This window comes from Arctopsyche grandis, chromosome 7, assembly GCF_051622035.1.
Source record: "Arctopsyche grandis isolate Sample6627 chromosome 7, ASM5162203v2, whole genome shotgun sequence".
NCBI lineage: Eukaryota > Metazoa > Arthropoda > Insecta > Trichoptera > Hydropsychidae > Arctopsyche > Arctopsyche grandis.
In genome coordinates this window covers 27,870,371-27,897,709 of record NC_135361.1, presented here as the reverse complement: position 1 = coordinate 27,897,709, position 27,339 = coordinate 27,870,371, and the positions used below count along the sequence as shown (strand labels likewise).

General features: G+C 36.0%; 1 protein-coding gene across 2 annotated transcripts; it reads left to right on the top strand.

Annotated features, from left to right (window-relative positions):
* Nucleotides 1-242: 242 nt before the first annotated feature.
* BRWD3 (bromodomain and WD repeat-containing protein) lies at nt 243-26,098 on the top strand. 2 transcript variants are annotated; one of them, XM_077434770.1, is made up of 37 exons: nt 243-448; nt 539-597; nt 671-700; nt 840-899; nt 7,693-7,837; nt 7,918-8,084; nt 8,924-9,116; nt 9,202-9,340; nt 10,844-11,003; nt 11,078-11,232; nt 11,402-11,507; nt 11,582-11,731; nt 11,802-11,960; nt 13,011-13,224; nt 13,298-13,398; nt 13,476-13,819; nt 14,014-14,188; nt 14,262-14,383; nt 14,453-14,548; nt 14,619-14,781; nt 16,410-16,499; nt 16,579-16,772; nt 16,844-17,037; nt 17,112-17,251; nt 17,325-17,432; nt 17,513-17,664; nt 17,744-17,834; nt 17,962-18,097; nt 18,170-18,321; nt 18,515-18,620; nt 21,117-21,344; nt 21,419-21,708; nt 21,795-21,865; nt 21,952-22,110; nt 22,982-23,075; nt 23,157-23,318; nt 25,424-26,098. In XM_077434770.1, the coding sequence occupies exons 1-37, from the start codon at nt 397-399 to the stop codon at nt 25,652-25,654; spliced, it is 5,388 nt and encodes a 1,795-aa protein (XP_077290896.1). In that variant the 5' UTR covers nt 243-396; the 3' UTR covers nt 25,655-26,098. The 2 variants fall into 2 exon arrangements, with proteins under 2 accessions (XP_077290896.1, XP_077290895.1); XM_077434769.1 differs by having other exon boundaries at nt 13,289-13,398.
* Nucleotides 26,099-27,339: the final 1,241 nt, after the last annotated feature.

Here is a 27,339-nt window from a genome sequence, read left to right as displayed (position 1 = left end):
TAACCTCTCGGTGCTAAACATAAACGCATCCACCGAGCCATACTGCTGGCAATTATGAAAATGACAATGTTTAAAAGTGCACGCTATTCAGCTATTCAGTAATTATTGATGATTTCCGTAGATCAAAAATATATAAAATAGCAATTAAACGCGAATTAAAATAGAGTCGTGAGTGAAGTTTGCGGTTTGCAAGTTGGGCATGGGCCATAGGAGAGTGCGAGCGGTTGGGTGGCTGCGAGGGTACATATGTAGCGTCGAGGTTGAGTGTCGAGTGTCGAGTGGCGTCGGTAAAGCAGGGGCCTGCCGTGTCCGTGGTTAGGTGCAGCAAGGGCGAGGGGGGCGGGAGGCGGGGCAGGTGACGGGCGGACGGGCTCGATAGCCGCCGCCGCGAGTCCTATGGAGCCCCCAGGGGGCGCAGCCGCCGACAGCCGCTCGGCCGCAGCCGCAGGTCGCTCACACACCCACACCCACACCCACACGTGCCCCCGCACACTACACCCTTTCATTGACACCGCTCACAATGGCCTCTCTGTTACAGAACTCTACTTTTTGGTGGCCAAGTTGCTGTCGTCGGGGCCGCTGCAAGCCGCCGGACAGGTACCGATCGATCCCCCCAATCCCCCCCCACATTCGAAACCCCCATCTCATCGACATTTTGCTTTGTTCGCAGGCGCTGCGCGACGAACTCACGAGGAGTAAGGTGGGTCCACCGCGTCAGATGTTCGAGCGTGACGCGCCGCTTGTTTATGTTGTGTAGCGCGTGTTCAACACACGTGGTGGCTTCTGTCAAACCGCCATATGATCTTATTTCGTATCTAATCGTTCTCTCGACTTCGCAGGTGCTGCCGACGCGTCTCGACTGGCTGGGGAGGCCGCACGACCAAACCTTCGAAGGGCTGGTGAGTGACCCCGTTTTTGACGTTTCCCCGGTTTGTTTACGCGCGCTATCGTTCCGTAAACCGAAATACGACCGTTCGACGATAAAAAATCTTCAAAAAGTGCCTAAATGTAAAATTGTCGGAATATCACGCAAAAGTGTTGTGTGCACCCATTTTTGACAGTTCTGGTCAAATTTTGAATTTTGCGCGAAAATAAAACAAAAATTCGCCACCGAAATCTAATTATTGAAATTCATCGTGTTGCCGTCTCTTTCGCACTCGCTACGCGTGCAGAGTGTGTCTCTGTCGCGCGGAAAGACCGACCCGTGGCGCTGTCGTCGCCGCTTCTGATTGGCCGACGCTCGACGTCGCCCGCTCCTATTGGTCGACCCGGTTATTTGAATTGCGCCGAATACATTGCCGCGTTTATCGATAATACGATAATCGATATCGATAATAATATCGATAAACATTTTGTTTTATTTTCACAATAATAATATTCAATTTTATTCTAGACGATAAGAGTGGTGATTTAATCTTCTTCGTCCATATAATATGTATATATACATACATACGTAGATAAGAAATATGTAAAATAATATTTAAAATTAGACAAAATCATATTTACTATTATGTACATATAAATAGATTTTATTTAATATAACTTTGTAAACTCGCAAACGTACTTCATTTTCAAATTTATGCAAAAAATTATTGTATCATAATTTTTTTTCTTCCAATTTACATGCAGCTATTTGTCCTCGTGACATTCGGCGCATTTCTTTCCTTTCTTATTCCCTAGCTTGTGGGTGAAATGCCCATTGGCAATTCACTCTCTGTTACTGGTCCAAGGGATCACCTCTCTTGAGTCTTTTTATTGGCTTGTTATCTAATAACTCCCTGGCCAGACTGTTGGGGTGGTTCCTAAGCCTTTCTTTATATTTTGAGACAGCAGAACTTAACTCTTTCAATGACCGTTGTCATCCTCGTATCTCGGTGGATTATGTCGTCCGGGACAAACCAGGGGGCGTCCAGTATAATTCTCAGGATTTTGTTCTGGAACCTTTGGATTATTTCGACGTTCGTTTTGCTCGCTGACCCCCATAGCTGTATCCCGTACATCCATATTGGTTTGAGGATGGCCTTATAAACCAAGAGTTTGTTTTCCGTGGTCAGTTTTGAATTCCTTCCAATTAGCCAGTAGTGTCCAGGTACACGCCCAGGTATCTTGCCTCCTCTGCCTGTGGGATCACTGCGTTGTTCAACTTTATTGGAGGACAAGTCTTCCTCCTCATTGTGTAGGTTACATGGACAGACTTTTGTTCATTTGCCCGCACTCTCCATACCTGCAACCACTTTTGGATTCGGTTGAGGTTTTCTTGCAAGTAGGATGAGGCGATTTCCGGGTCTTCGTGTGAGCCCATCATAATAGAAAGCTTTTTTATTATATAATTCTAATGTCTAACTTTTGATAAATTAAAATTGTTTCTATCGAAATCTCAATAACTCAATGGCTATCACAATCATCATCATCAGGGCCGCCGAGAAGAATCCCGGGCCGTATGAAAAATTATTTCGGGCCCTATGACAAACTAAAAAAAAAAATGATCGTATATATATATTTTTAATATGCGAAAAATCTATCAAAACTATTAGAAAAATACTTACATATGTTGGTTGTTATTTTTTAAAATAATTTAATAAGAAAGTATGATATAGCAGGTACGATTTCACATGGACACAAAGAATGTGTGGATTGAAAAATAATAAACGATTAGCATTAAATAAATACATTGTTTTTTTATGTAGAATAATATAAAATATCAAAATCGTTCAGTCGGGCGTTCCAACACGGGGCCCCTCAAGTAATCCGAGCCCTGGAACTTTACCCCGAATTCCCCTCCTTCTCGTCGGCCCTGAACATTCTTTCTAATCGTACGACTTGAATTAAAGCATCCAATTACATAATCAGCAAATACCTGGTGTAATGTAAGACAGGTGTAAAATGCAAATTCAACATTTTAGAATAGAATAATCTTATATGATTATACACTTTAGATACCCTATCAAAATAAAGTATCTTCCGTATACAAGAGCTGTCTCTTTTCAATTCATCAAAAAGCATTATTTTCGAATGCAAAACCTCGTCACCCAAAATTGCAGAACCTTAAACATTCAATTGACTGATTTTTTTTCTATTGCATATTTGCAAAATGCATACTCGGACAAAATGCATACTTCTATTAAATTTTTAAATATATATTTTTTCTGCATATTTCACTTTTACTATTGAAACGATTATATTACGCATTGATAGGAAATCACAAAATACGTGTTAATTACTCGATTACTGAATCAGTACTAAAATGGTTCACAAATAGCCAATGCATACATGTCAGATTTCACTATTATGAAAATGCTAAATGTGCACAACGATTGTTGTACTGTGAGTGTAAACTTAAACCACAGCCCGTGAAATGTTAAAAGGTACCTAAATTATATATATGTATTATATACATACAGCGAAAAACAAGTTTGGATTTTCTTCAAACGGACTGGACTGTAAAAAAATATCATTGATTTTAACCCTTTGAGTGCTGACGTCTATTCTGTTGAAAGTTCGCCACGCTGATAATTTCGCCAACATTTCCAACTAAAATTATTTAGAAATGCAATAGAAAGCAGGTATAAAAATTGTAGCCAATCCAAACAAACCCTAGATCACTAGCCTAGATAACTATCGGCGAGGATTTCGAGTTTTGTAAAGGTGTGTTTAGACCAGAGAAATGTTATAATAATAGAAGCGCCCTTTCGAATACATTTCTTGTTTCAATAACACGCGTACCGTTTCCATAACTACGCAATATTGTACACGATGCGTATGCTATTGCCGAATGCTAGCTGTCGCCATGACGCTTTCATGAAATTATTCAATTAACATATATGATGTTAATTGAATAATATGTTACTTAAATGATCAATTTACTTATAAAAATGTATCCCACGTTGTTTATTGTGTGTTTTTGTGAATGCATCGTGCAATTTTTAACGATGCACTTGCCCATTGCCCTTGCCCTAGAAGTTTTTATCGGACATACGTCGAGCACCAAGCATCAAATACTAAAATGCTAATATTATTCAGGAATGTCTGTGGACAATCGTCACTTGACAACAATATATCGCCTAAAGCCACTTCTATTATTATAACATTTCTCTGGTTTAGACTCTCTAATATATCTTGCAACAATATAAAATGGACAAAAGAAGTCTATTAATGAGTGTATTTTTCCAAAACTAGTTCCATCTTCTTCATTGTTGTTACGATGTAATGCTCACAATCTAAATGCCAAGCCACAATCTAAAATACTCAGCAGTTAGGGATTTCTATCTGTAAATTATGCTATGGTTATAAATTCGGAAATTCCAGTGTAAACCAGTCTTTATAAACGTTGACAAATGAATGACACGCATTACACGACCCATGTTCAATGTATTTTTTTTCAATCCTACTTGAAAAGGCTTAGTGGGTAGTATCGGCGTATTTTAGGCTCATGGATTTGTTGGCAATACGCCGATCAGCGTTGGTCAGCATTCAAAGGTTAAACAATATCCTGTGCCTCCAACCAAACGATAATTCTCGATGAAAATTTAAAAAATTACGCTTTTTTTAATATTTAAATAAATAATAAACGCTCAATATTCACCTATTGCATTTTAATGAGGTTGATTATTAGTTTTGAGTGTTTAACAAGAATTCAATATCGTTGCTTCGTCCAAACATCCCCATACAAAGCACGCTTTGCTCGCAATGGGTGTTTGTATGGGTAAAAAAATAAAATATCAATTTGGACTTCGATTGCGATTTTGATCTTGATTTCGATTTCGAGTTCAATTTCGACTTAGATTTGATTAATAAAACTGAATCACAATACAGTCAGCAGTATGGCTTGGTGGTGGCGTTTATGTTTAGCACCGATTACTGGCTTCGATCGCGTGCTAATCTTTAATACTGCTGGTTAGATTTGAACATTTGTGACTCCGAGTCGATCGTTTCTTATTAGAGTTTGCCAAATTTATCTAATTTTCATTGTTGAAACGGTTCCTCAAATTGGCAAAAATCATCCTACCCACTGTCACAAATATCTGAATTCGATTTAGTTGTTTTACCCGGCTTCGCTCAGGATTTGTAATATAAACAGATTCATCAATGAATCAACCAGTATTTTAGGTGTAATAGAAATAAATACAAAATAACTCAAGATCTAACATCACGACATAATTCTCTAGGATATATACAATACAATTAAAAAAACTTGGACATACCTTGAAGACGTAAAGGAAGTTATTTCTTTGTAAAGTGGCACGAAGTCACTACCCGTGTTGACCAGTCGAAAGATCGTCACAAAATCGTCAAAAAAGGCTTAGGGATTATTTTTATGATTTAACATCTGGCGAATGGATGGTTCACAATGGAATTACCATGAATTCAGGTAAAAAAATCTCTGTCACACTAAGTTACATGCAAAAATGCACAGTGGTGAATACTTATATACATACAAAGTCTCTTTCGAAATTATATATTAGAAGAAATGTAAAAATTTATGTACAAGTCTAAATCCATAGATGTCTCAATGGATTAATTCATTAATTAATTATTAACTTCGTGTTCTTTAGCCTCTGGAAATACAGTGATTTATGTAATAAAAATGCTGCAATGTTTGTAATTAATTGTCTTGGAAGGTATTTGGGGTCTACCTGTCAGGCCTTCCTGGTATATATCTATGTAAAAAAAGAAAAATTTGTGATTTCCCGCTTTCAACGTTAACTTAAGCAACGCCTAAAGGTCTGTTCATACCTATCCAGCGCGAACCGGCAGCAGCAGGTATCCTGCAAGTACGGACAGTATTCTTTGGTACATTCCACATGGATGCGTATGAATGCGTGAATGCGCATGTGCGAATGGAGTATGAATGCTTCCATATGGAATGTACCAAATAATCATTATCGACTCAATTAAACTGCAATCTATGAATATTTAGCATTTATTTATTTTTAAAAATAGAAACTGTCATCTAAAAAGAGATACATACATGAAAAAACTTACTTTTATTAAATTTTTATCTAGATAAGTCGACTGTTTGGAGGCAACGGGACATTGTTTAAAAGCAACGTTTTTTTTTATTTAACGTATCCTTGATACGATTAAGTTTTCCACTACGAAATCCAAAATTTGCGTTTTTTGCTCTGGCCTGATGTTCATACATACATATGTAAACCTTCACCGACAATGAGAGGCTTTATAATCTTTGTGATAGGAAGCAATTTGTTAGATATGGTATTTATGAATCTCCTTCATATTTTACGCGATCTGGTGTAACTCAGGGGTCCACCTTGGGCCCTTTACTATATATTAGTTATTAATAACCTCTCTAAAGTACTACGCAATGCTTAATGTCTCTTGTTTGCAGACGACGTTAAATTATTCTTTGCTGTTAAGGATGATAGGCAAGCCTCTCTCCTTTAAGCGGATATTAACGCTGTTTTAGAGTTCAATTCCAGTTTAGGGCTTGAACTGAATACTAGTAAATGTGCCATTATGAGTTATGGACGTGCGAATTCGCTCTATTGTCATGGATATTCCATTGGATCCGTGTTGTTGAAGCGTGTGGAATCTATGGTCGACTTGGGTATCACTTTTGATCCTCAATTCACCTTTCACAACCACATCAAGACAGTCGCTGACGTTTCCTTTCGTCGACTTGGATTTGTCTTGAGATATGCTAGGTTATTCTCCAACCCCTTGTCTTCTCGCTTGCTTTTCAACTCGCTTTTTAGAAGTAAGCTAGAGTATAATGCGAGTGTGTGGAATCCGCATGAAGCAAACTACTCTCTTATTATCGAAAATGTGCAAAAAGCATTTCTTCGTTTTCTATATAAGAAAGAGTATGGGTACTACCCATATCTCTATCCTACTCCTTTCCTTTTGGGCACGCTTGGGTATAATTCCCTTGAACTTCGGAGAAACTTCTCGTTAATTCGTTTCGTTCTCCAGCTACTGCGTGGTAGTACGTCATGCCCGTTGTTGCTGGAACAGTTGGGACTTTATGTACCTAATAATTATGTGCGTGGTAGATATCATCATTTGATGGTTGTATCTCCTGCTCAAACAGCTCTTTTTCGAATGGCTCCCGTACCAAGAGCTATTCGACTTCTCAATGAAATCGTTGCTGCCGTCCCTGAATGCGATATTTTCCACCTAGGTGAGCGTAGATTATCGGATATTATGTTAACATATTTATCTGGTAAGCTGCGCTCATCATTACTTTCTTAATTTGAATGTGATCTTAATGAGTGTAATCTTAATCTACTCTATTCCATTTGGGCCTCGAAGGGATGTTTTGTATTTGTAGCTTGTTCTTATTTATCGGAACAGGCTGCAGGTGCAAGACATTTCCTTATTTGTATTTTTTCTTATTTTAAATTTTAATTACTATAAAGTTTTTTATGATTGTGTTAAATGCTGTATTATTTTTTTTTACTTTTCTTTTTTTTAATTTTTTGGTGTTTGCTTTTTGTTGTATCTATTAATTTTTTATTTTATTTTTGTTTTCTCCCTCTTATTTTATTTTATTATGTAGGCCATTGTGGCGCATTAGGTTCTTCCTGTAATGCCATAATGGTCAAAAAACGTTAAATAAATAAATAAATAATCGATGTATAATTTCTAATCTATATTCTATACTAAATAATCGTAACTTAAATTAGTTTATCATGAAATTTTACACACATTAATTGAAACAATTGTAAATTGCAGGAATGGCAGTACTCATCGGTGGCCAACGATCATTTGCTGTCGCTGTGCGAAGCGTTTATAAAGTGTCCGCCTGATAAGCCGAAACAATCATTACTATGTAGTTCTCTATTTAGAAAACGTCTCCCCAAGAAAAAAAATAATGTTTGTGAGTTGACCGTTTGAACATTGCAAATCATCAAAATCTAATTTATATGGTGAGACGTTTCTTATTTTATTTTTTTCCAGTGGATATATTACTATCGAGATCCATCGGTCATCATAAAGCTGGAGGTGGCCCTTTGAGATTACCCGCCATATTCTATGGATCATTACAACTGCAGCGTAAGACCCTCGGTCATCTCAGCGCAGTTTATTGTGTTCTGTTCGATCGAAGTGGCCGCTACATTATAACCGTTAGTATACATTGTAGATGTACCGTATTTGTAAATCATTTCCCATTTTAATTACAACTAAGACAAAGATAACTGATAACCGATATTAATAATATGGTAAATCAGACTATTAGCTGATCGATGACACATGTTTACCGATATTATATGTGTGTATGTGTAGCTTTACATCACTCGTACATTAGCCAGCAGTATAGTTCAGTGGTTGCGTTTATGTTTAGCACCAAGAGATTATTGGGTTCGATCCCGGGCTAATTTTTAATATACTGCTGGTTAGACTTGGATGTTTGTGAGTCCAAGTCGATCTTTTCTTATCAGAGTTTGCCAATTTTATCTGATCATTGTTGAAACATTTCCTTAAAATTGGCAAAAAAAATCATCCTACCTGTACATATTAATGTATATACAATTTGTAAAAAATGATGTAAAAGTCTAAAAATCCATAGATGTCTCAATTAATTAATTAATTCATTCTCGAAATACAGTGATTTATGTAATAAAAATGCTGCATTATTTGTAATTAATTGTCCAGGAAGGCGCATTGACGTCTTCCTGTCAAGCCTTCCTGGTAATATATCTATGTAAATATAAAATTTAAATGTGGTGTAATTTCTTCAACTGCAACTGAAATCATTTGGAAGTTTTAGTCTGATCTACCATGTTTTCTAAGCTAAAAGCTCTGGAAGTGGACCTTCTTTAGCCGTTACACTGTCATTGTTCTGCACGGTTTAATTCAATACATGATACATTCTAATATGAACTAAGAACATTTTGCCTTCTAGAAGGTTGACACATAGACATTTAATTTATTTATATTGTTTTATTTTTCTACTACTACAAAGGGTGCAGACGACTTGCTAGTGAAAATATGGAGCGCAGTCGATGGAAGGTTGCTTGGAACGTTGCGCGGGGCCGCTTCAGAAATAACAGACATCGCAGTCGATACCGATAACTTATTAGTGGCTGCCGGCTCTCTAGATCGTCACGTCCGAGTGTGGGACATGCAAACGGCAGCACCCATAGCCGTATTGCAAGGTAGACATTGTCACTTGCCGTCGCCTTATATTGTACGTGTTTGTCCCATCGATAATGTTTTTATTTATTTTTTGTTCGAATTCAGGTCACAGCGGTATGATAACTTCAGTGCATTTTTGTCCTGGACATTCCGGAGATCTTAGCTGCTTGGTTTCCACTTCAACGGACGGGTCGGTTGCTTTTTGGACGTACAGCCAGGCGGACGATGGAAAACCCAGTTTTATGTAATTGATTTTTTTAAATGTCATAGAATCGAGCCTGCTAATTTGTGTTTAAATGTCAAATTTACTAGGCCTGATCGTATACGGAGATCAAATGGACTCATTCTTCCATTTTTAGTCACAAGTTGAGGCAATTACTGATACAATCAGTTGATTGAATGAGTTTTATTTATTATGTACATATGATTTTCAATATGACAATGCCGATAGACTAGGCTTGCCTAAATGTCATTGTGATGGCTTCAGTTGAGCTTATACACACATTTTAGAACCTTTTTTTTAAATACTATGTTCAGTTACAAAATTTAAAACCTAATATTATGTCTTATACATAAGTAATTAGTAAAGGGTGATCCCATTTAACGGGCTGGTAGTTTTTATTTAAGTAAAATCCAGGACTGTGGAGTCAGATTAAAATTTTCCGACTACAACTTGTTACAAACGATTTTAGTAAGATCTACTTTTCTTGCCAACATATAAAATTGTTAGAAATAAAAATAATAGCAGTTTTCGAAATGAAAACTGCTATTGGTAATGAAATAGAAAATGCTATTGGTAAAGAACTGCTATTAGTAATGAAATAGGTATAAATATAAAGTAAGTATGTATGAATTTCATAATAAATTCAGATAAATCGATGCGAAAAAAGCGAGTTAAAATCAGAATAAAAATAACAGTATCAGATGGAGGAAACAATCGGTTTTGGCCACAAAACATCAAAATACGTGCAATTCAACGATTTTATTTATAATATAATTTAAAATCATATTTTATTAAATTTTTAATTTTTATTTTTATATAGAAATTTAATTTTTATAAAGAAAATTTAAAATTGGAGACTAGTTGACACATACCGTAATACTATTAACTAAAGAAAATAATAAAAAGGAGTCGGAAAGTCAAAATTTCAGGTCCCCTAACGTTTATGAGTAACAAAAAAAATGATCATAGCAGAGACTAATCAATCTTTACTAAGTTTGACCCACTGAATTCGAATATGACCATGATTTTTGCTATGATTACCGCTCGAATGAGTATGTTCAGATAAAAAAAAAATATACTGAGATCGAAAACCAATCCCTGTAAATGTGGTGAAATATAAAACTGGCCCAAAGGATACACAATAGCCTGAGAAAAAAATGTGTATAAAAAAATCATAATCAATAGTTAATGATTACAAAAGCTAAAAATCTGTAAAAATTGCGCAATTTTTTTAAAAGCTTATATCTGAAACCAACAAAATTCATTATCATGTTCGAATTCAGTGGGTCTAACTTAGTAAAGATTGTTTAGTCTCCGCTCCTGTAAGTGAAAATCGTGATTTTTTGTTGCTCAGTGTTATTAGTTACATTACATTTTACTCTTCAAATAACACCAAATAATAAATCTTAATTAATTAATATATTTATTAACTCTGTGTTACACACAAATGGAATATTCTGTAATGCGTCAATCGACTTTGCCTGTGTGGTTCTACTGTTATTTAAAATTTTGTGTTGATTTTAGATCAAAGCCTGTTCAGTATATCGAAAGAATGCGGCCGGGATCATGTCAGATGATTTGCGCAGCGTGGTCACCCGGGGGAGCTTTCCTCGCTGCAGGTTCAGCCGATCATCACGTGCGAGTGTATATGATGAGTGAGAGTGGACCTAGGAGAATACTTGAGGTGAATATCGTCTTCTATATTTCGAAGCTAGACTGTGGTGACGTTTAATTCAATTCATTTAAAAATCTCCATAGACTGCCGTTCATTCCGATGCCGTCGATTCGATACAATGGGCACATACGGGCCTGCGTTTCGTCTCCGGATCAAAGGACGGCTCAGCGATCATGTGGCAATTGCATGCCATGCAGTGGAGGCACACCAAACTCAACATGACTGACACTTTAGTCGGGTATTTATGTGTTACTTACTGTATATTTATGAACGGAATCGTTTATTACTTCGATAATAAGTACCGCATATCAGAGATGCAAATCTGTTTTGAACTGAATTAAATGAATAATTTCACTTTCCAAAGTAATTGATGGTCGAGTGATTAATGACAGTTGAAAATTTTGCAGGGAGTTTGTCGATCCTGAAGATAGTAAAAAAATAAAGGTAACTATGGTCGGATGGGACTGTTTAGATAATTATATAATTACGGCCGTTAGCGACTACTCCTTAAAGGTAACTTTACATTGCATATGTAATATGTATGTATGTAATATTATACAATTTTCATGGTTTTATTGTGTCTGTAGGTTTGGTGCAGTTTGACGGGAAAGCTGGTTCGTGTGTTGAGAGGTCACACTGATGAGATCTATGTCCTCGAGGCGCATCCTTCGCATCCTGACGTGCTGTTATCGGCAGGTCACGACGGTCAGATACGCATTTGGGACATCATGAAAGGGGTGTGTATTGTTGGGGATTTGTATTGATACGTTTTAATATTCTAATCATTCTGGAATGTCTCGTGTGTAGGTGACGCTGAATTCGTTTTCCAATGATATCGATGGCCAGGGACATGCTGCCGTCTTCGATGCAAAGTGGTGTCCCGATGGGACGAAAGTCGCCGCCACTGATTCGCACGGACATATTCTGATGTTGGGACTTGGAAAAGGACATCCTTTATTCCAAATTGTTAGTATCTATGAATTATTATGTCTACAAATATTGAAAAGTCTTAGATGTCTCGTGTGTGGAGAATTCGTTTCTTATGATGTGTCATTCCTGATCCATGTCCAGATTATTCATCAGTGCTTGCGGTTCTTTTTTTGAGGACATGAATATTTAAGTCTGTACACTTAAGTTGCTTTCGGATTGTGTATTGAATTTCTGATTAATTTGTATGGAATTATATAGATGTTTTCTTGTTTGGGGCATATTAGAGTTTGGGTCTGTCATATGGAGTCTCAGTTAAGCGAAATTCTATCTCTTGATTGAAAAAAAAGTTCAAAAGAAGTTTCTTCGATGCCTTTACATGAGAAAGTACGAATATTACCCGTTTTTATTTTCCACAGCTTTTTTACAAGGTATCTTAGGCTTCGACTCGCTATCTTTGAGATGGATTGTTGCTATTTCCAAATACTTCTTTGGAGTATTAAATGCAATTTTATTGGAGATTAAATTTTTGGCTCTTGAATGTGGTAGAGCTTTGCGTCATCGTCGAGTTTTCCAACTTATTGTTGCGAGAATGTCTGCTTTTGGCAACTTGTCTCTTGTAGACAGGCTGTCTGGTTCCTTAATGTGACCAGGTGACCATTTGGACTTGTTTGATTGTCCTGTTGATGAAGTGGTCAGTTTCATGAGATTCAACACAAGTCTAATTGAAGTTTATGGAATGATTGATAACTATTTATTTTCTGTAAACCGAAGGTAACGCATTGGGGTAAACTGTCAAGTCACATCGGCCATTAATTTGTTATTATTGTTTTCATCCATTTTTTAATGTATTTATTATAATAAAATATATATACATAAATAGAACGTGACACATATCAATACTACAAGAGTACTATGTATAATGGTTGAAAATGTCGAATGCTAATTTTATTGGAATACATTAACAAAATCATGCTTGACTATAAATTTTCTACTAGTATTTTTGCTGGCGTTAGAATTGCAAACATTATTCTAGCAATGTAGTGGTTTAAATGAGACTAATAAGATATGTTTTTGAATTTTTTCCAGCTACCCAGGGAATTGTTTTTTCACACTGATTATCGTCCTTTGATGTGGGACAATTTGGGTGGAGTTTGTGACGAGCAAACGGGTATACCACCTCATTTGATGTCCCCTCCGTTTCTCGTGGATGTAGAAGGCAATCCTCATCCGCCGTATTTACAGAGACTTGTACCGGGCCGTGAGCATGCTTCACTCGATCAATTAGTACCAGACAATTCTGGTAATTAAAGTTACTATATTAAGTTGTCAATTCATATATCACGGCGCATATTAATGTAATGTAGACGTTTCAGGTAACGTGTTGTTACACGACACTCCACACTCTCATGTGTCGTTTATGATTGCACTAGCTATGAGGCAGATAGTCCTCAATAATAACGACGGACAAGCTCAAGTACGTGTACAAGAATTTCTGTAATATGATGGTTTAATCGTGTCGAATTTATGTTATCGTTTTTTTTTTTATTTTAGCCTCATGGAAGTAACGAGTCTGCCGATAGACTGCACAATTTGATGCCCCGCTCCGTCGATTATCCGTCACGTGACGGTGGTCGATCTTCCGATGCAGCTCATTTGCCTGAGTCTTCGCGTTCGGCGGAGACATCACGCTCGGCCGAGAACTCTTTGCCGGGCGAGAGCTCGCACTCGAATGACGAGCAGCGGCATTACGAAAGACGTCTCGGCGAAGCGAATCGCGACGAGGATGGCGACGATGTTAACAGAGATTGGCAGCAGGGTGATCTCGTGCTCCGAGGAGGGCGACCCCTAATTACACCTCTTCGAGCTCCAATTTTGGCTGCAAGGAGACTCAACATGTAAGCTAAATTGAGTTATTATTTTGCGAATTATCACATTGAAGAGACACTAATTAGCCTGGTTTGGACAATAATTTTTGAATATACATTGTATGTTGTATTTAAAACTTTCTAAACCTTTCTGCTTGAAATTAGCACTCTTTGATTTTAGTCATTTCATTATAATTAATTACATCATCTCATTTATTTAACAGTGAAGAATTGACTCAAATGGAAATGTCATGGTATGCGCGTGAAATGCGCAGACGTCCTTTGATGATCAGCACGAGTGTAGGCAATGCGAATGAAAGGAAACGACCTAGTCGGAGGGGAAGAACGAGAGGCGGTCCACGGAGGAAAGCGGAACCGGTCGGACAGCAAGAATATGATGTATATTTTTTTATTTTATTTTGAAGTTGAATTTAGTCTTTTATATTATTTATAATGGATTTTTAATATTTAGGAACCGCCTGAAGTTGCTTCACCACAGCAGACCGATTCGGACTCATCAGTGCGTATATCCCTGTCAGACAATAGCGGCTTTAATTCATCTCAGAGCGATAATACAGACGATGACAGTTCAAAGTAAATCAATATGACTTTACATGTATAAAAATTTCATTACATTGCAAATAGTATTACAAGTGTTTTTAGTTCCAGTTCGTCGGAGTATTCGGATTGGGTTGCAGATCAACCCGGCGTCCCGTTGGAACCGCCGAAAAGATCAAAAAGAAAGCCGGCTAGACAAACGTAATATATTTTATTAATTATCCAACATTTAAGTAACGTATGTGTATGTTTATGAATGGATTTTTTTTAGACAACCGCAAGCAGTCAAAAAGAAAGTCGAAGAGAACGGCGTTCTGCCAAAAGTGGATGAAATACCCGAACCGTACCGACCTTCGGAATGGCTGTGTGCAGTTTTGCCTCGGAAAGCACCCTACCATCCTCAAATGGGCGACGAGTGCATGTATTTTAAACAGGTAAACAATTTGTTTTGAACTGGTCCCGTGATCGTTAACTATCGCACGTTATTTTTCTCGTTAATATTTATAATATTGTAATGTAGAGATTAGATTAGACCAGTGGCTGGCGCTCGTTAACCACTGGTTTACTAGCGCTGATCACCTCAGTGTATAAACGAGCTGTATACTACAGTCCATACGGTCTCACGACCCATCAACCAATGATCTCTCTGTGTTGAAAGTACATACTTGGGTATAAATGTTAGGCGGTTTTGGACTGTGGTTCAATCGAAGCTGGTGGGCCAAAGGATCAATAACAATAAATTACCTCTGTCACATAAGCTGCGTCCTTCAGTCCGATCTCGGACACTCCTCTACACGTCCACGCTACAATATTATCTAATTTTAATGTTAGTGAATACTAACATTAAAATGAACACATCAAGATTTGATCACATCCTATCTGTGAAGTCGGTCATTGGATTTTTGAAACTTTTCATTTGTTTTTTTTAAACACAAATACATGTAAACTATATATATATGTATTATTTGTGCTGATTTTTATTACTGAATTTTCTATTTATGCACATGTGTACATATATTAATTCTATCAGGTATTACTTACTATTTACCATTCTTATAAATAACCTTCCTAGAGTTTTCTTCCAATGCATCATGTCTCTTGTTTGTTGACGACTTCAAATTATTCTTTTCTGTCAAGGATGAGAGGCAAGCCTCTCTTCTTTAAGCTGATATTATCGCTGTCTTAGATTTCAGTTCTATTTTAGGTCTAAAATTACACGAATATTTCATTGGATCCGTTGAAGCGTGTGGAATCTATGATTGATTTGGGTATCACTTTTGTTCCTCGACTCGCCTTTCACAACCACCTCAAGACAGTTGCTGACGTTTCCTTTCGTCAACTCTGATTTGTTTTGAGATATGCTAGGTTATTCTCCAGCTCTTTGTCTTCTCGCTTGCTTTTCTACTCGCTTGTGGGAAGCAAGCTAGAGTATAATGCGATTGTGTGGAATCCGCATGACGCAAATTACTCGCTAATGAATGAGAAAGTGCAAAATGCATTTCTTTGTTTCTTTGTTATAGCTAATTTAACACACTTTCTATTTTTACTCAAATACATTATTTATTACTTAACTCTAAAATTGTATATATACTAAATTTATATGGACTGTCTCCTTGCACCTCGCAAGAACGCATCCACTGTCTTAGAAGACCTGACACACTCAGGGAGGGCATTTTACAAGAGCACACCCCTGTGAAAGACACCTCCAGCTGTCTTCTTTTTCCTTACTCTACCTACAACTAAATTGTTCTTATTTCTAGTATAATAACTATGGATAGCACTATTTCTTATTGTATAATCCTTAAAATACTTAAGTAGTAACTTATGATATTATATAGGAAAGAGTATGGGTATTTATTACCCATATTTCTACCCTACTCCTTTCCTTTTGGGCATGCTTGAGCATAATTTCCTTGAACTTTGGAGAAACTTTTCATTAATTTGTTTTGTTCTCCATCTTCTACGTGGTAATACATCATGCCCATCGTTGCTGCAACAGTTGAGATAAATGACTACATTTTGAAATTTAAATAAATAAATGACTACATTTTGAACTTTTTAGGGTCACGCGAGATATTTAGAAGCAGTCACCGAAAAGAATATCTATAAAGTTAGCTCTAGAGATAAGCCTTGGGAACGAGTGGATTTAATGGTGTGTACTTATCTTACAATATAAATTCGTTTCAAATAAATGCATATTTTTTAAATGATCTTTTAATGTTAATTTTTAGGAATGTGAAGCCGTTAAAGTAATTGGTATTAAGTATGTTATACGTCCTCCTAGACTAGTCTGCTTAAAATTGGCTCTAGATCGTGGGGGCTCGTTCACAGTCCGCTACCACGACATGCCAGACGTTTTAGACTTTTTTGTACTGCGTCAGATGTACGAACTTGCAATAGAGAGAAAGTGGAAAACCGATGACAAGTAAGTATTCCGATTTGTCGTAATAAATACTCGGTCAACGTTGTGCAGGAATGACCGAAGCAAAATTTCAGATTTCGGTGTATGATTGATGACGGTTGGTGGATGGGCACCATTGTGGAAGGCGGCGATACGAGATCGGACAGCTCTTCCGACGATGACGATAACGCCAACGAAAAGAATCACTTTTTGAGTCTCAGGGTGCGTTGGGATAACGGCGAATTCGAACAGATGAGTCCGTGGGATTTGGAACCGATTGAAGAGTCAAGTAAGAGTTTCCCTCCGCTCTACGTATTTGCTAAATGTTAATTATGTGCTAATTATGGGGTTTTATTTCATCAGGACTGCCTCAGGAGGTCGGCGGTTGGGTCGCCGTGCTTCCCGAAGAGTTGGAGAATTTACTGTATCGGCCGCGGTTCGAAGACTGGCCCGGTGGAGACAGAGACGAGGCTTGTTCGATGATCGCACGCGGAATCGATCAAGTGAATGATTCAATTCGTAAACACGCTTATGACATTATCGTTGATTTTATTAATGGTTGATTTTGAATTTCAGGTAATGGAATTGGCGATCGCTGAGCCGTTTGTTGCTCCTGTGGATTTGAACGTTTATCCAACGTATGCTTACATCGTTGAATATCCTATCGATTTATCTACTATTAAGGTTTCGTATCTTTTCATATATTCTGTTTTTTTTTTATTTTGATCTGAATTTGTATATAAATCTTTGGTTGAAAATTTCAGGCTCGTTTTGAGAATCATTTCTATAGGAGGGTTACTTCAGCGCAGTTCGACGTTCGCTATCTTGCCACTAATGCGGAGAAATTTAACTTGCCACATACGTCGATAGTCAAACAGGCCAGAGTCATCACGGAATTGTGTCTCGAAATCATTAGGTGATTGTAATGTTGTAATGTACATGCTATATGATTGATTTGCATTGTCGAATGTCGATTAAATGGCGTATGTTTTTAGGTATCCGATGGAGGTTGATGTTCAATCTTTTTACCACAATCTTATGGATTCCTACAATTCATCAGATTCTGACGTGCCTCTATCGAAACAGGTTTGCTTGCATTTTTTTTTCTTGTGCTGTTTGATTCTTTGTGTGTTATGGAATAGATTATGACACTCTATCAGTAATGTAATTGCATTTGTTTAGTTTTTTGTTTTCATTTTGTGAATCATTTTAGACGAGTTCTAAAACTCGGGGTCATCGAGGAGGAGTGAACGGTTGGTTCTCTCGCTGCAGGTCAGTTCTCAAGGGTATAATAGCTGCTTCCGATTCGTACCCATTCCGAGAACCGGTATCCGTCAATCTATTGCCCGGTAGGTACTCGGCCAAAAAATATTAAAACACTTAGCATTTCAGCAATGTATTAATATGCACACACGTTTTAGAATATCAACAAATCGTCAAACATCCTATGGATTTGAGCACGGTGAAGAAGCGGTTGGAAGGTGGCGTTTATCGCAGTCCGATGGAGTTTGCCAAAGACATGAGACTCATATTTAGTAATTCCAAATTGTATAATACGAACAAAAAAAGTCAGGTGAGTGTGTCTCTTTATTATGTGTTTGTAGTTCAATTATTGCGAATTCATATTTTCATTAAATATTTTGTGATACGCTTTCACTTAAGGCTCCAAATGGGGTAAGGACGATTTAATTACTATATATGTATGCTCTCTAGTGATTGTTTGATTTTGTTTGTAATGTATTTGATTTTTTTTGTTTGTTACGTAGATATACGCTATGACTCTCCGGCTTGCTTCTCTCTTTGAGGCGTTGTTCAGTCCTATCAGAGGAAATTGGATGGATAGTAAGAGGAAAGGCTCGTCAGCGGTTCAAGGTTTGATATTTATTTATTACAAATATCTATATGAAAATATTTGGAATTGTATGTTTGCAGTGGTGTCATCCAATTTCCGTAACAATGCGTTTCCAACAAAAGTATATTCTGTTATTACAAAAACCATTTTGCGAGTCATGCAGTCAATAGACATTTTTTAATAGGCTTCTAGAAATTTTAAACAAAGGGATCTGGATGACAGTATTGTATATACATATGTACATATACATATATTAGGGTTGCCAACTGGAAAGTAAAATAAAAAAAAGAGGGCATTTTTCAAAAATATTTTATTTTATTTAAAATATATATATGTATTTTTGACTTTTAAAATTCGCCAGATAATTAATTATACGTGTTTTAAAGCAATAAAAAAACCTGAATGTTGATTCCAGTACTCACTTTTGGCACACAAATACTAGATTTTGAGTTAATGGCTGCAAAAGCCAAAAAATTTGTAAAAACTGCGCATTTTTTAAACACTCATATCTCATAAACGAGAAAAAACCAGCAAAAATCATTGTCATTTTCTAATTCAGTGGGTCAAACTCCGGTATGTAAAAAATGTGATTTTTTTTGTTGCTCAGTGTAATCATTAGCGGCTTGTGACTTGAAATCGTGAGGATATTACAACTTTCAAATTATACAAATAATTCAAAACGGTTTAAACGTTAAAAAATTCAGGTTTCAATAAAAAAAAAGTACCGTGTAATTTAATACGAAGTCAAATTTATCAAAAGCTATGGTCAGAAAAAATATTGTATATTTGCTGGTTTGTTTACTTTCACTTTACCATTAGATAAATGTCATTTATTGAGAAGCATTTTGTTTTACGAAATAGTGTGACGGAATTATAGTCAAATAAACTTATTAAAGTATTCAATAAAAATTAATATTGTTTGTATCAGATTTTAATCACTCAAATTTTCTTATACATAATATCCTTAACACATAGGATACCACGGGCTATTGCTAAAGAAACAGGCGTGCGGCGGGGAGAATTTGCGCTAATCTTTGCATAAAACTGTAACTGTTTAAAATGTCATATCTCTTTTACCAGTAAACGTATAAAAGTGAAATTTGAAATGCAGTTTCGTATGGACTATCTTAAAATTTCGTAATTGTAAAATCAGTAAAAGTCAAACTGTGAGTCGCGTACTAATAAAATAAATAATTAAAATGTGTATAAATATGGCAAATATACATATTTTATAAATAAACAAAAAAAATCTAGCAGCAGTGAACCTTTGTGTAACAAAAACAACAAATGTCGTTATTTGAAACCTATAAATACAATGCAGTCAGATGCAATTCCATATGCGCTTTGGAATTGCCGACATCGAACAAGGTTAATCCTCTTTCGTCATAAATAACAATATCAGTGAGAGAATTTTAGGACATCCGCAAAATCTAAGAGGAACATAAAACAGATGTGAGAAAAAAAAAGGTCCCCCCAAAATGTGTTTATTACCTAGTGCAGTGGTTAGTAACCAGGAGTCAAGTGTAGGCAATAAATTACCGAAGAAATATAAAAGGGCACATAGTAAACAATGGTGATATTTTCTTCAGAACATGAATATAAAAAAAATCAAACATATTTATTCAACTAAAAACACAAAAAAAGCATTCACCCAGCAAACTGCACCCCTTATGTAGATATTCACATTTGATTGATTGGTAGATATTTACACAATATTTATTTAAAAGTTTCCTTTATATTATAATATATTATCGATAAACTCACTTAATGGTTTTTGATAGTACTACATATTTTTATTATTTACACACACACACGTTATTTAAACACAATATGAAATTCATACACTAATGAAATTTTCGCTGGTTTCGAACCTCTGAGAAGGTCGATGACGATCTGTTCTATTATTTTTACAAACCTCCTATACGCTTTAGTTAAATAAAATAAAATTTGAGACATCTTCGGCATAACCAAAGAAATATTTGGTACATTTGCTATAGTCCAGTTTCTAACATTCTAGATTTTTCAATATCGAATTTTTTTAAATTATTTTAGTTAAATATCACCAACGACATCTTTTACTAAGCCCCGATATGAATAAATTACAAGAAATACGAGGTTCAACGTGTTTTTTCTTTATATTAAGTAGGAGTGACGCAACGCACAAATTTGTGCGCACGGTAGCCAAAGGAAGTTTTTCAAACGCACAAATTTGTGCGCACGGTATCCTGTGTGTTAATAGATGTTTAAATAAAGGGCTTGTTGATTTTCAATACTCCTAGAACTACCCAATTTGAACACTCCAAATTAAATACTTATTTTATTACCCATATAAAAAAATTGGAAATATTTATTTAATGATTAAAAAATATTTAATAGTCTGCTAAATCAAAAGAGAGAACATTTTGAGCATATTTGACATAAAAGAGGACATGTTCTCTTGAAAAAATACTTTTTGGCAACCCTAATATATATTTATATATACATTTAATGTTAAAGATATTTTATACACATTTTAGGGAGCGATGATAGTGCTTCGGATTTTGAAGATTATCGTCCACCAAATGGATATAACAACACGCTAAATACCTATAGTAGAACTAGGCGTGTGGTCGACTATAATACCGACGACGCGTCTAGCAGTAATGATCAGGTGGTAGCTAACAATGGTGATGCGGCTTCACAACATGATGATTATAATAGTTCGGATAGCGATGTACCTTTGCGTGAAGCGCCCGTTTATAAAGGTTTGTATTTTTCACTAATTTGTCTTCGTGGTAATTTGCTATAAATAAATAAATTTGTTAAATGTTTGTTTCAGGCAAAGGTAAAGGAAAACGTTCGGCGAATATGAACAATCACACGTCGTCGCAGAAAGCTACGAGGTCATCTAAGCGTAGTAGGTCAAAGGCGAACGGAGAGAAAGATACGTCGCTTGAGGATAATTCGTATGAGGTGAATGGCAGAGCTGATAAAAATAATACAACTTCAGATGGCGATAGTGACGACAGTCGACAAAATGATGACGATAGTGGCGATAGTTACAAGCCGACGAAAAGGGCCAATGGAAATGCCGATTTGTTCTATCGTAATCGTTCCTCCAAGAGACAGGTGATTAGACGACGTTTTAAATTCTACATTTGTGAAATGTTTTGATTTGATTTGAACTATCGTTTTTTTTTTGTGTGTTTCTTCAGCCAAAGAAAAAGAAAGATAAACGGAAAAGGACGGCGAAAAAGAGTCATCGAAGGTCAAAAGCCAAAAAGAGGTTATTAATTTATATTAAAAAAACAAACAAACAAAATATTCCCTCGTAATGTTCGTAATAATAAATGAAATAAAATTGATTTTCAGGAAAATTAACAGCGCAGCAGGAGAAGACGACAGTTCTTCGAATACTAGTGCTTCTGTAGCGTCGCAAGGTGCAGGACGCTATGAAAGTGACCGTTCATTCCAATTACGTGCTGATTCTGATGATGACTCCGATGACGACAGACCGCTGGGCACTATGAGGTTTGTAAATAGCATACATTAAACTCAAAAACAAAGTAGATATGAAATTTCATTTCAATAAACCAAAGGGTTTTTGAGCAAAACATAAAAAGACTCGATTCTCTAGAGTAAAAGTACTGCTTCCGGTTCAGATAAAAATATTAGGTTATAAAATTTATAATTTCTATTACGTTTAAAAAAATTACAGTCTGATTCGATTAGCCGTTTGGGAGATAATTGAATTCAAAAACTTAAAAAAAAGGACACCTATTAGGGGAGGTACCATTTCCGGTCAACTTTGAAAAAAATTTACGTTGTATCGATAAGAATTTCAGTAACCAATACTAAGTTTTAATTCGATAGGATTAACGGTGTTCAAAAAATCCCCAAAATACACACACAAGACACACACACATTTTTTTCTAGATCATGAAAACGTGATCTGTGATCGATTCTGAGTTTGAATCGGTTAAAATCTTGAGTTCGAATTTTCGCATGATCACAAAACTTCATCTATTGTTACTACGTACATAGATGAAGTAAATATGAAGGAGCAGCTTGATAGAGTAGTTCAATTCAGCGCTAGTCTTGATTCCCAAATTAGGGGTTTACATATATATTGGATTTTATATGGGTTCACCAAATTGTAAATAAGCAGTGCGCAGCTTAGAGGGAACATTGGTCGCTACCGGAAAAAGCTTGGGAACCCGTGGAATGTGTGATCTTTGATTCGATCAAATTACTCATTGTAATTGTGTGAGGAATTGCTAAAAATAATGCGTTTTTTAAACTTGCTTAACATGTTGTACCTCAAGACTAATAATTAGGTCTGAATTATTTACACACACACATTTATATATATTCAAAATTTTATTTTGTCTTTCAATTGCAGAAGAACCGATCAATCGTTTCAAACCAATCAAAACAACTTTACTGCGTCGAGGCTTCGTCAACGGCAGACATTACCGTCCGATGACGAATCTCAGGTTAATATTTTAAATGTGCATCATTTGTAACTATCGACGTAGCGAATATGTATGTATTAACGATTGAATGGTTCAAAACAGGCTGGTCCGTCAGGATATTCTAATCGCGTCCGGAGAACTGTGAGGGAATCGAAGAGGCCCAAATATAACGAAGACAGCGAAGAAGACATGGACAGCATTGCAGCCATCAGTAAAAGATCAAGAGCTCACCAGAATTCACGCGTCAATGCTTTGTTTTTGCGGGTAAATTAATGTACATTCGATTAAAATCACGTTTTTTTTTTTTACTTATCGGAGTGGAGACTAATCTATCTTTATTAAATTTGTCACACTGAATTTTAATATGAAAATGATTTTTGTTGGTTTCCTCTCGTTTGTGAGATATCTATTTAGCGTTATTAAAAATGCGTAATTTTTTACATATTTCTGGCTTTTGCAGTTTTTAATTTCAAATTTATTGTTGCTGTGCTAAAAGTAATTATTAGAATCAATAGTCTGTTGTTTTTTCTATTGTGATTTTTTATTGCTTTACGTATAATTAATTATCTAGCAAACTCGAAACTATTTTTTTTACAGTTTATTTTTCGATCCATTGGGCCAGTTTTATATTTCACTACGTTTACAAGAATTGGTTTTCAATCTCCTTATTTGTTGACTTTATTTTTTTAATATCTGAACGTACTATGATTGAACTGTAATTCGAGCGCATTGATTAACTCAATTTAAAATCATTTACCGCTTGAATTAGTTCGATTACATAAAAAAAAATGATAATATTGAGATTGAAAATCCAATCCTTGTTTAATATAAATGTATAATATAAAACTGACTCAACGGATACATCATAGCTGGAGACAAAATGTGTAAAAAAGTATATTTTTGACTTTTAAAATTCCCTAGATAATTAATTATAAGTATTTTAAAGCAATAAAAAATCACAATCAATAGGAAAAACATCTGACTATGGATTCAAAAACTCACTTTTGGCACAGCAATATTGAATTTTGATTGATTAGTAGTCTCAGCTCCGATAATTTTTTTTGTTGCTCAGCGTTTTCTGTTCCAACGTAAATTTTTTGCTATGAAATTATACTGTGTTAGTAATCATTTCACAGCTTCAATTTTATTAACAGCTTTTTTGTACAAATTCATAACATTGAACACAAAGCAACCAAAAGCACAGAAAAGGTGTACGTACGTCTCACGAAAAACTACATCTGGATTTCATTTTGGGGTGAAATAGGAAGAAACACGGCAAATATTGAAAAAAACGGGTGTGAGTAATGTCACGAGTTTAAATGGTTCCACGAGAAAAATATAGGTTGTGGCTATTTGCAGGTACTATATATGCAAATTATTGGCTATTTGCAGGTACTATATCTGCGACAGGCGCAAAGCCTTCTGCGCATGCGCGTGAACTGTCACTGTCAGCGTGTTTGCTGTTAAAATTTTGTTTTAAACCTCTTAAAATTTAGTTCGAACTCGTAAAGTGACGTAGACTAAAAAATATAATCCAAATTAGTCAATATTATTAATTGTTAGAAAATTATTATCATATACAACGTATAATACCTACATACAAGTACAAGCTGCGAACTAGCTAAAGGATATAAATCTATTATAATAACGTGCGAAATTTATTTGCCTCATGTATAATGAACGATTGAATAAACAAGTCTAGCATACATTAAATGTAAGAAATTATAATCGGATTATATGTAAGTTCACGCGCATGCGCAGAAGGCTTTGCGCCTGTCGCAGATATAGTACCTGCAAATAGCCCCAACCAAAAATATATAGAACAGATTCTTATTTTATCATTCATATATGAAGTATACGGTTACCCGACAACTCGATCACAGATTTTCCGTAAACCGAGGATGCGCTTCAGGCATTACGTATACGGCCATCTATTTCTCACCGTCTGTTATCGGTGAACAGACGGTCTGTGAAAGAGATGGCTGCATACGTAATGGCATAGTAAACGAGATCTTGGTGAACAGACGGGGTGAGAAAGAGATGGCCGTATACGTAATGCCTGGAGCGCATCCTCGGTTTACGGAAAATCTGTGAACGAGTTGTCGTGTCACCGAAATATACATATATCCAGTTACAGATATGCCGTTGATTAAAAATATTTTAAGTACACGAGTTTTTTCGGGACCTGCAGTACAAGCGCAGACTACGTAAACATGAGAATTTTCGTGACCCGCTTGCAAAGTGTTAATGACAGTCAATCTTTTACATATTCGTTAATTTCATTTTTTTATCTTCTAGTAAATGTATCTATATATGTCTATTTGAATTGGGTTTTAATTTAGGGCTAAATTATCCGTTTTGAATTTCAGTCAAGAGTGACGTTGTCGACGTACAGGCAAGGTATGGGAACTATAGTTCAGAATGGAAGTGGGCCGTCGACGTCTCACCATTCGCCGGAACGTGATTCGTCCAGCAGCCAGGCGTCTGTCCAATCTCCGACTGAAGCTTTCGCTCCAGAAGACGACGAACCGCTCTCGGTCTCCAGTCGCGGCAGGATACGCAAACTGACCGCCAAAGCAAAGTATCTGCTGCGCGACTGACATGTAATGGATCTGGATAGTTCCGGAACGCGCTAATAATGTACACGAAAGAGACGCCTCTAGTCAGTTTGGCTGATGTTACAAATTACAAACAGTCCGTGGGGACGGGAACGCTTCAGTGTTTGTTTAAAATATACATTCTTATGTTTAATAATACATTATATATTCTGTGAATATGTGATTTTAATTATAAGAATGACAATTATGGTGTAATTCAATTGCAGTTTTGACCCAAATGTGAGAATTTTTCAGGCGTTTTTTTTTTAGAATCTGTTGTCGGCGAACGTTGTATTCGTTTTAAAATACTGAACACTTTTCAATCAACGGCGAGAGATTTTTGCGACGACTCGTCTACATTTAAAATAATAAGAGTGTATTTTCATAATTCCAAATTAAATAATTTTGATATGACATTTGAATTATCTATAATATATAGACATTGTCAAAAACAAAAGTGATATTTGAACGTTATCGTTATTTAGCATTATTATTGTGTATATATTTATATATATGTATGTATATGTGTAATATGGGTTTGGTGCAAACGATCGACAAGCGCCGGACAGACTGAACCACAGATTAACTGGATGGCTGCTTTAAACGCAATTCTCGACTTCACGAATGATGGATTGCACATCAGATGACGAGTAACCTTTCGATGTGCACAGATGCAATTATTAAAATTAAGTTGGATCTTTCTGGCGTGTTTAATAAGGCAAATACAGATCGTATACAGGGTAGGTATGTCGGCACTTTGGGTAGATTTCGCATAGTGTAAGTGCGAGCAGTGCGCACGCATAAGGTACACGTGTCGTTAATCTGTGGTTCAGTCTGTCTGGCGCTTGTCGATCGTTTGCACCGCATCGGTGTAATATATGAAAAAAAATTTAAATTGCGCGCAAACCTCTCGGTGTGGGAACAGAAAATATGGTATTGTGATTCCTTTCTTTTCTTCATTACGTCGTATAATTTATGTGCTTGCATAAAATCTAGATTCTCTTTTTTGTACCAACAAGGGAATGGGTACCATTTGCCATCTAAACATGTGTAGTTTTAGTTTTTTTTTTATAATCAAAACGCAAATACTAATATTTGTTTTCAACTTTTAGATAACATTATTTCAAACTATGGGTTGGCGATGGTGAATGGTACTGTTATTTTATTGTTTACAGGATTTTTAAATGACTCTTTTTAAATACTACCTCACACTTACGTAGTAGTGCTGAATGGCTTTTTACATATATAGTTTTTAAATTTGGTTTGAAAAGATTTTTTTAGGCAAATATAGAAATTGTATTTTTATATGTATAAAAAAGGAAAACCAGCATTATTGATGCACGTTTATAACGCACTCCGATGTGCAGGGTATCGACCAGGCGTTGACTACATATATAAAACAACGGCGTAGTATCTACAACATTTTGCATAAATAAACTATCCAGTCTAAATCAAGTGATGGTAGATTCTGACAAAATTCTAAATGATCAATACTAAGGGAAACACTACAGTCGTCGGCCATTTCGATGATAATAATAATACCCCAGCATGGCTGATGGCTATGTGTTTTCGCTGGGTTTTTTTTTTGTTTCGTCGAGTAAAATCCTGGAATATATCCACTTTGCAAAACGAGGTATTGGTGTATACCTCAATTCTATCAGTAAATGTTAGGGTTGACTGGGAATATT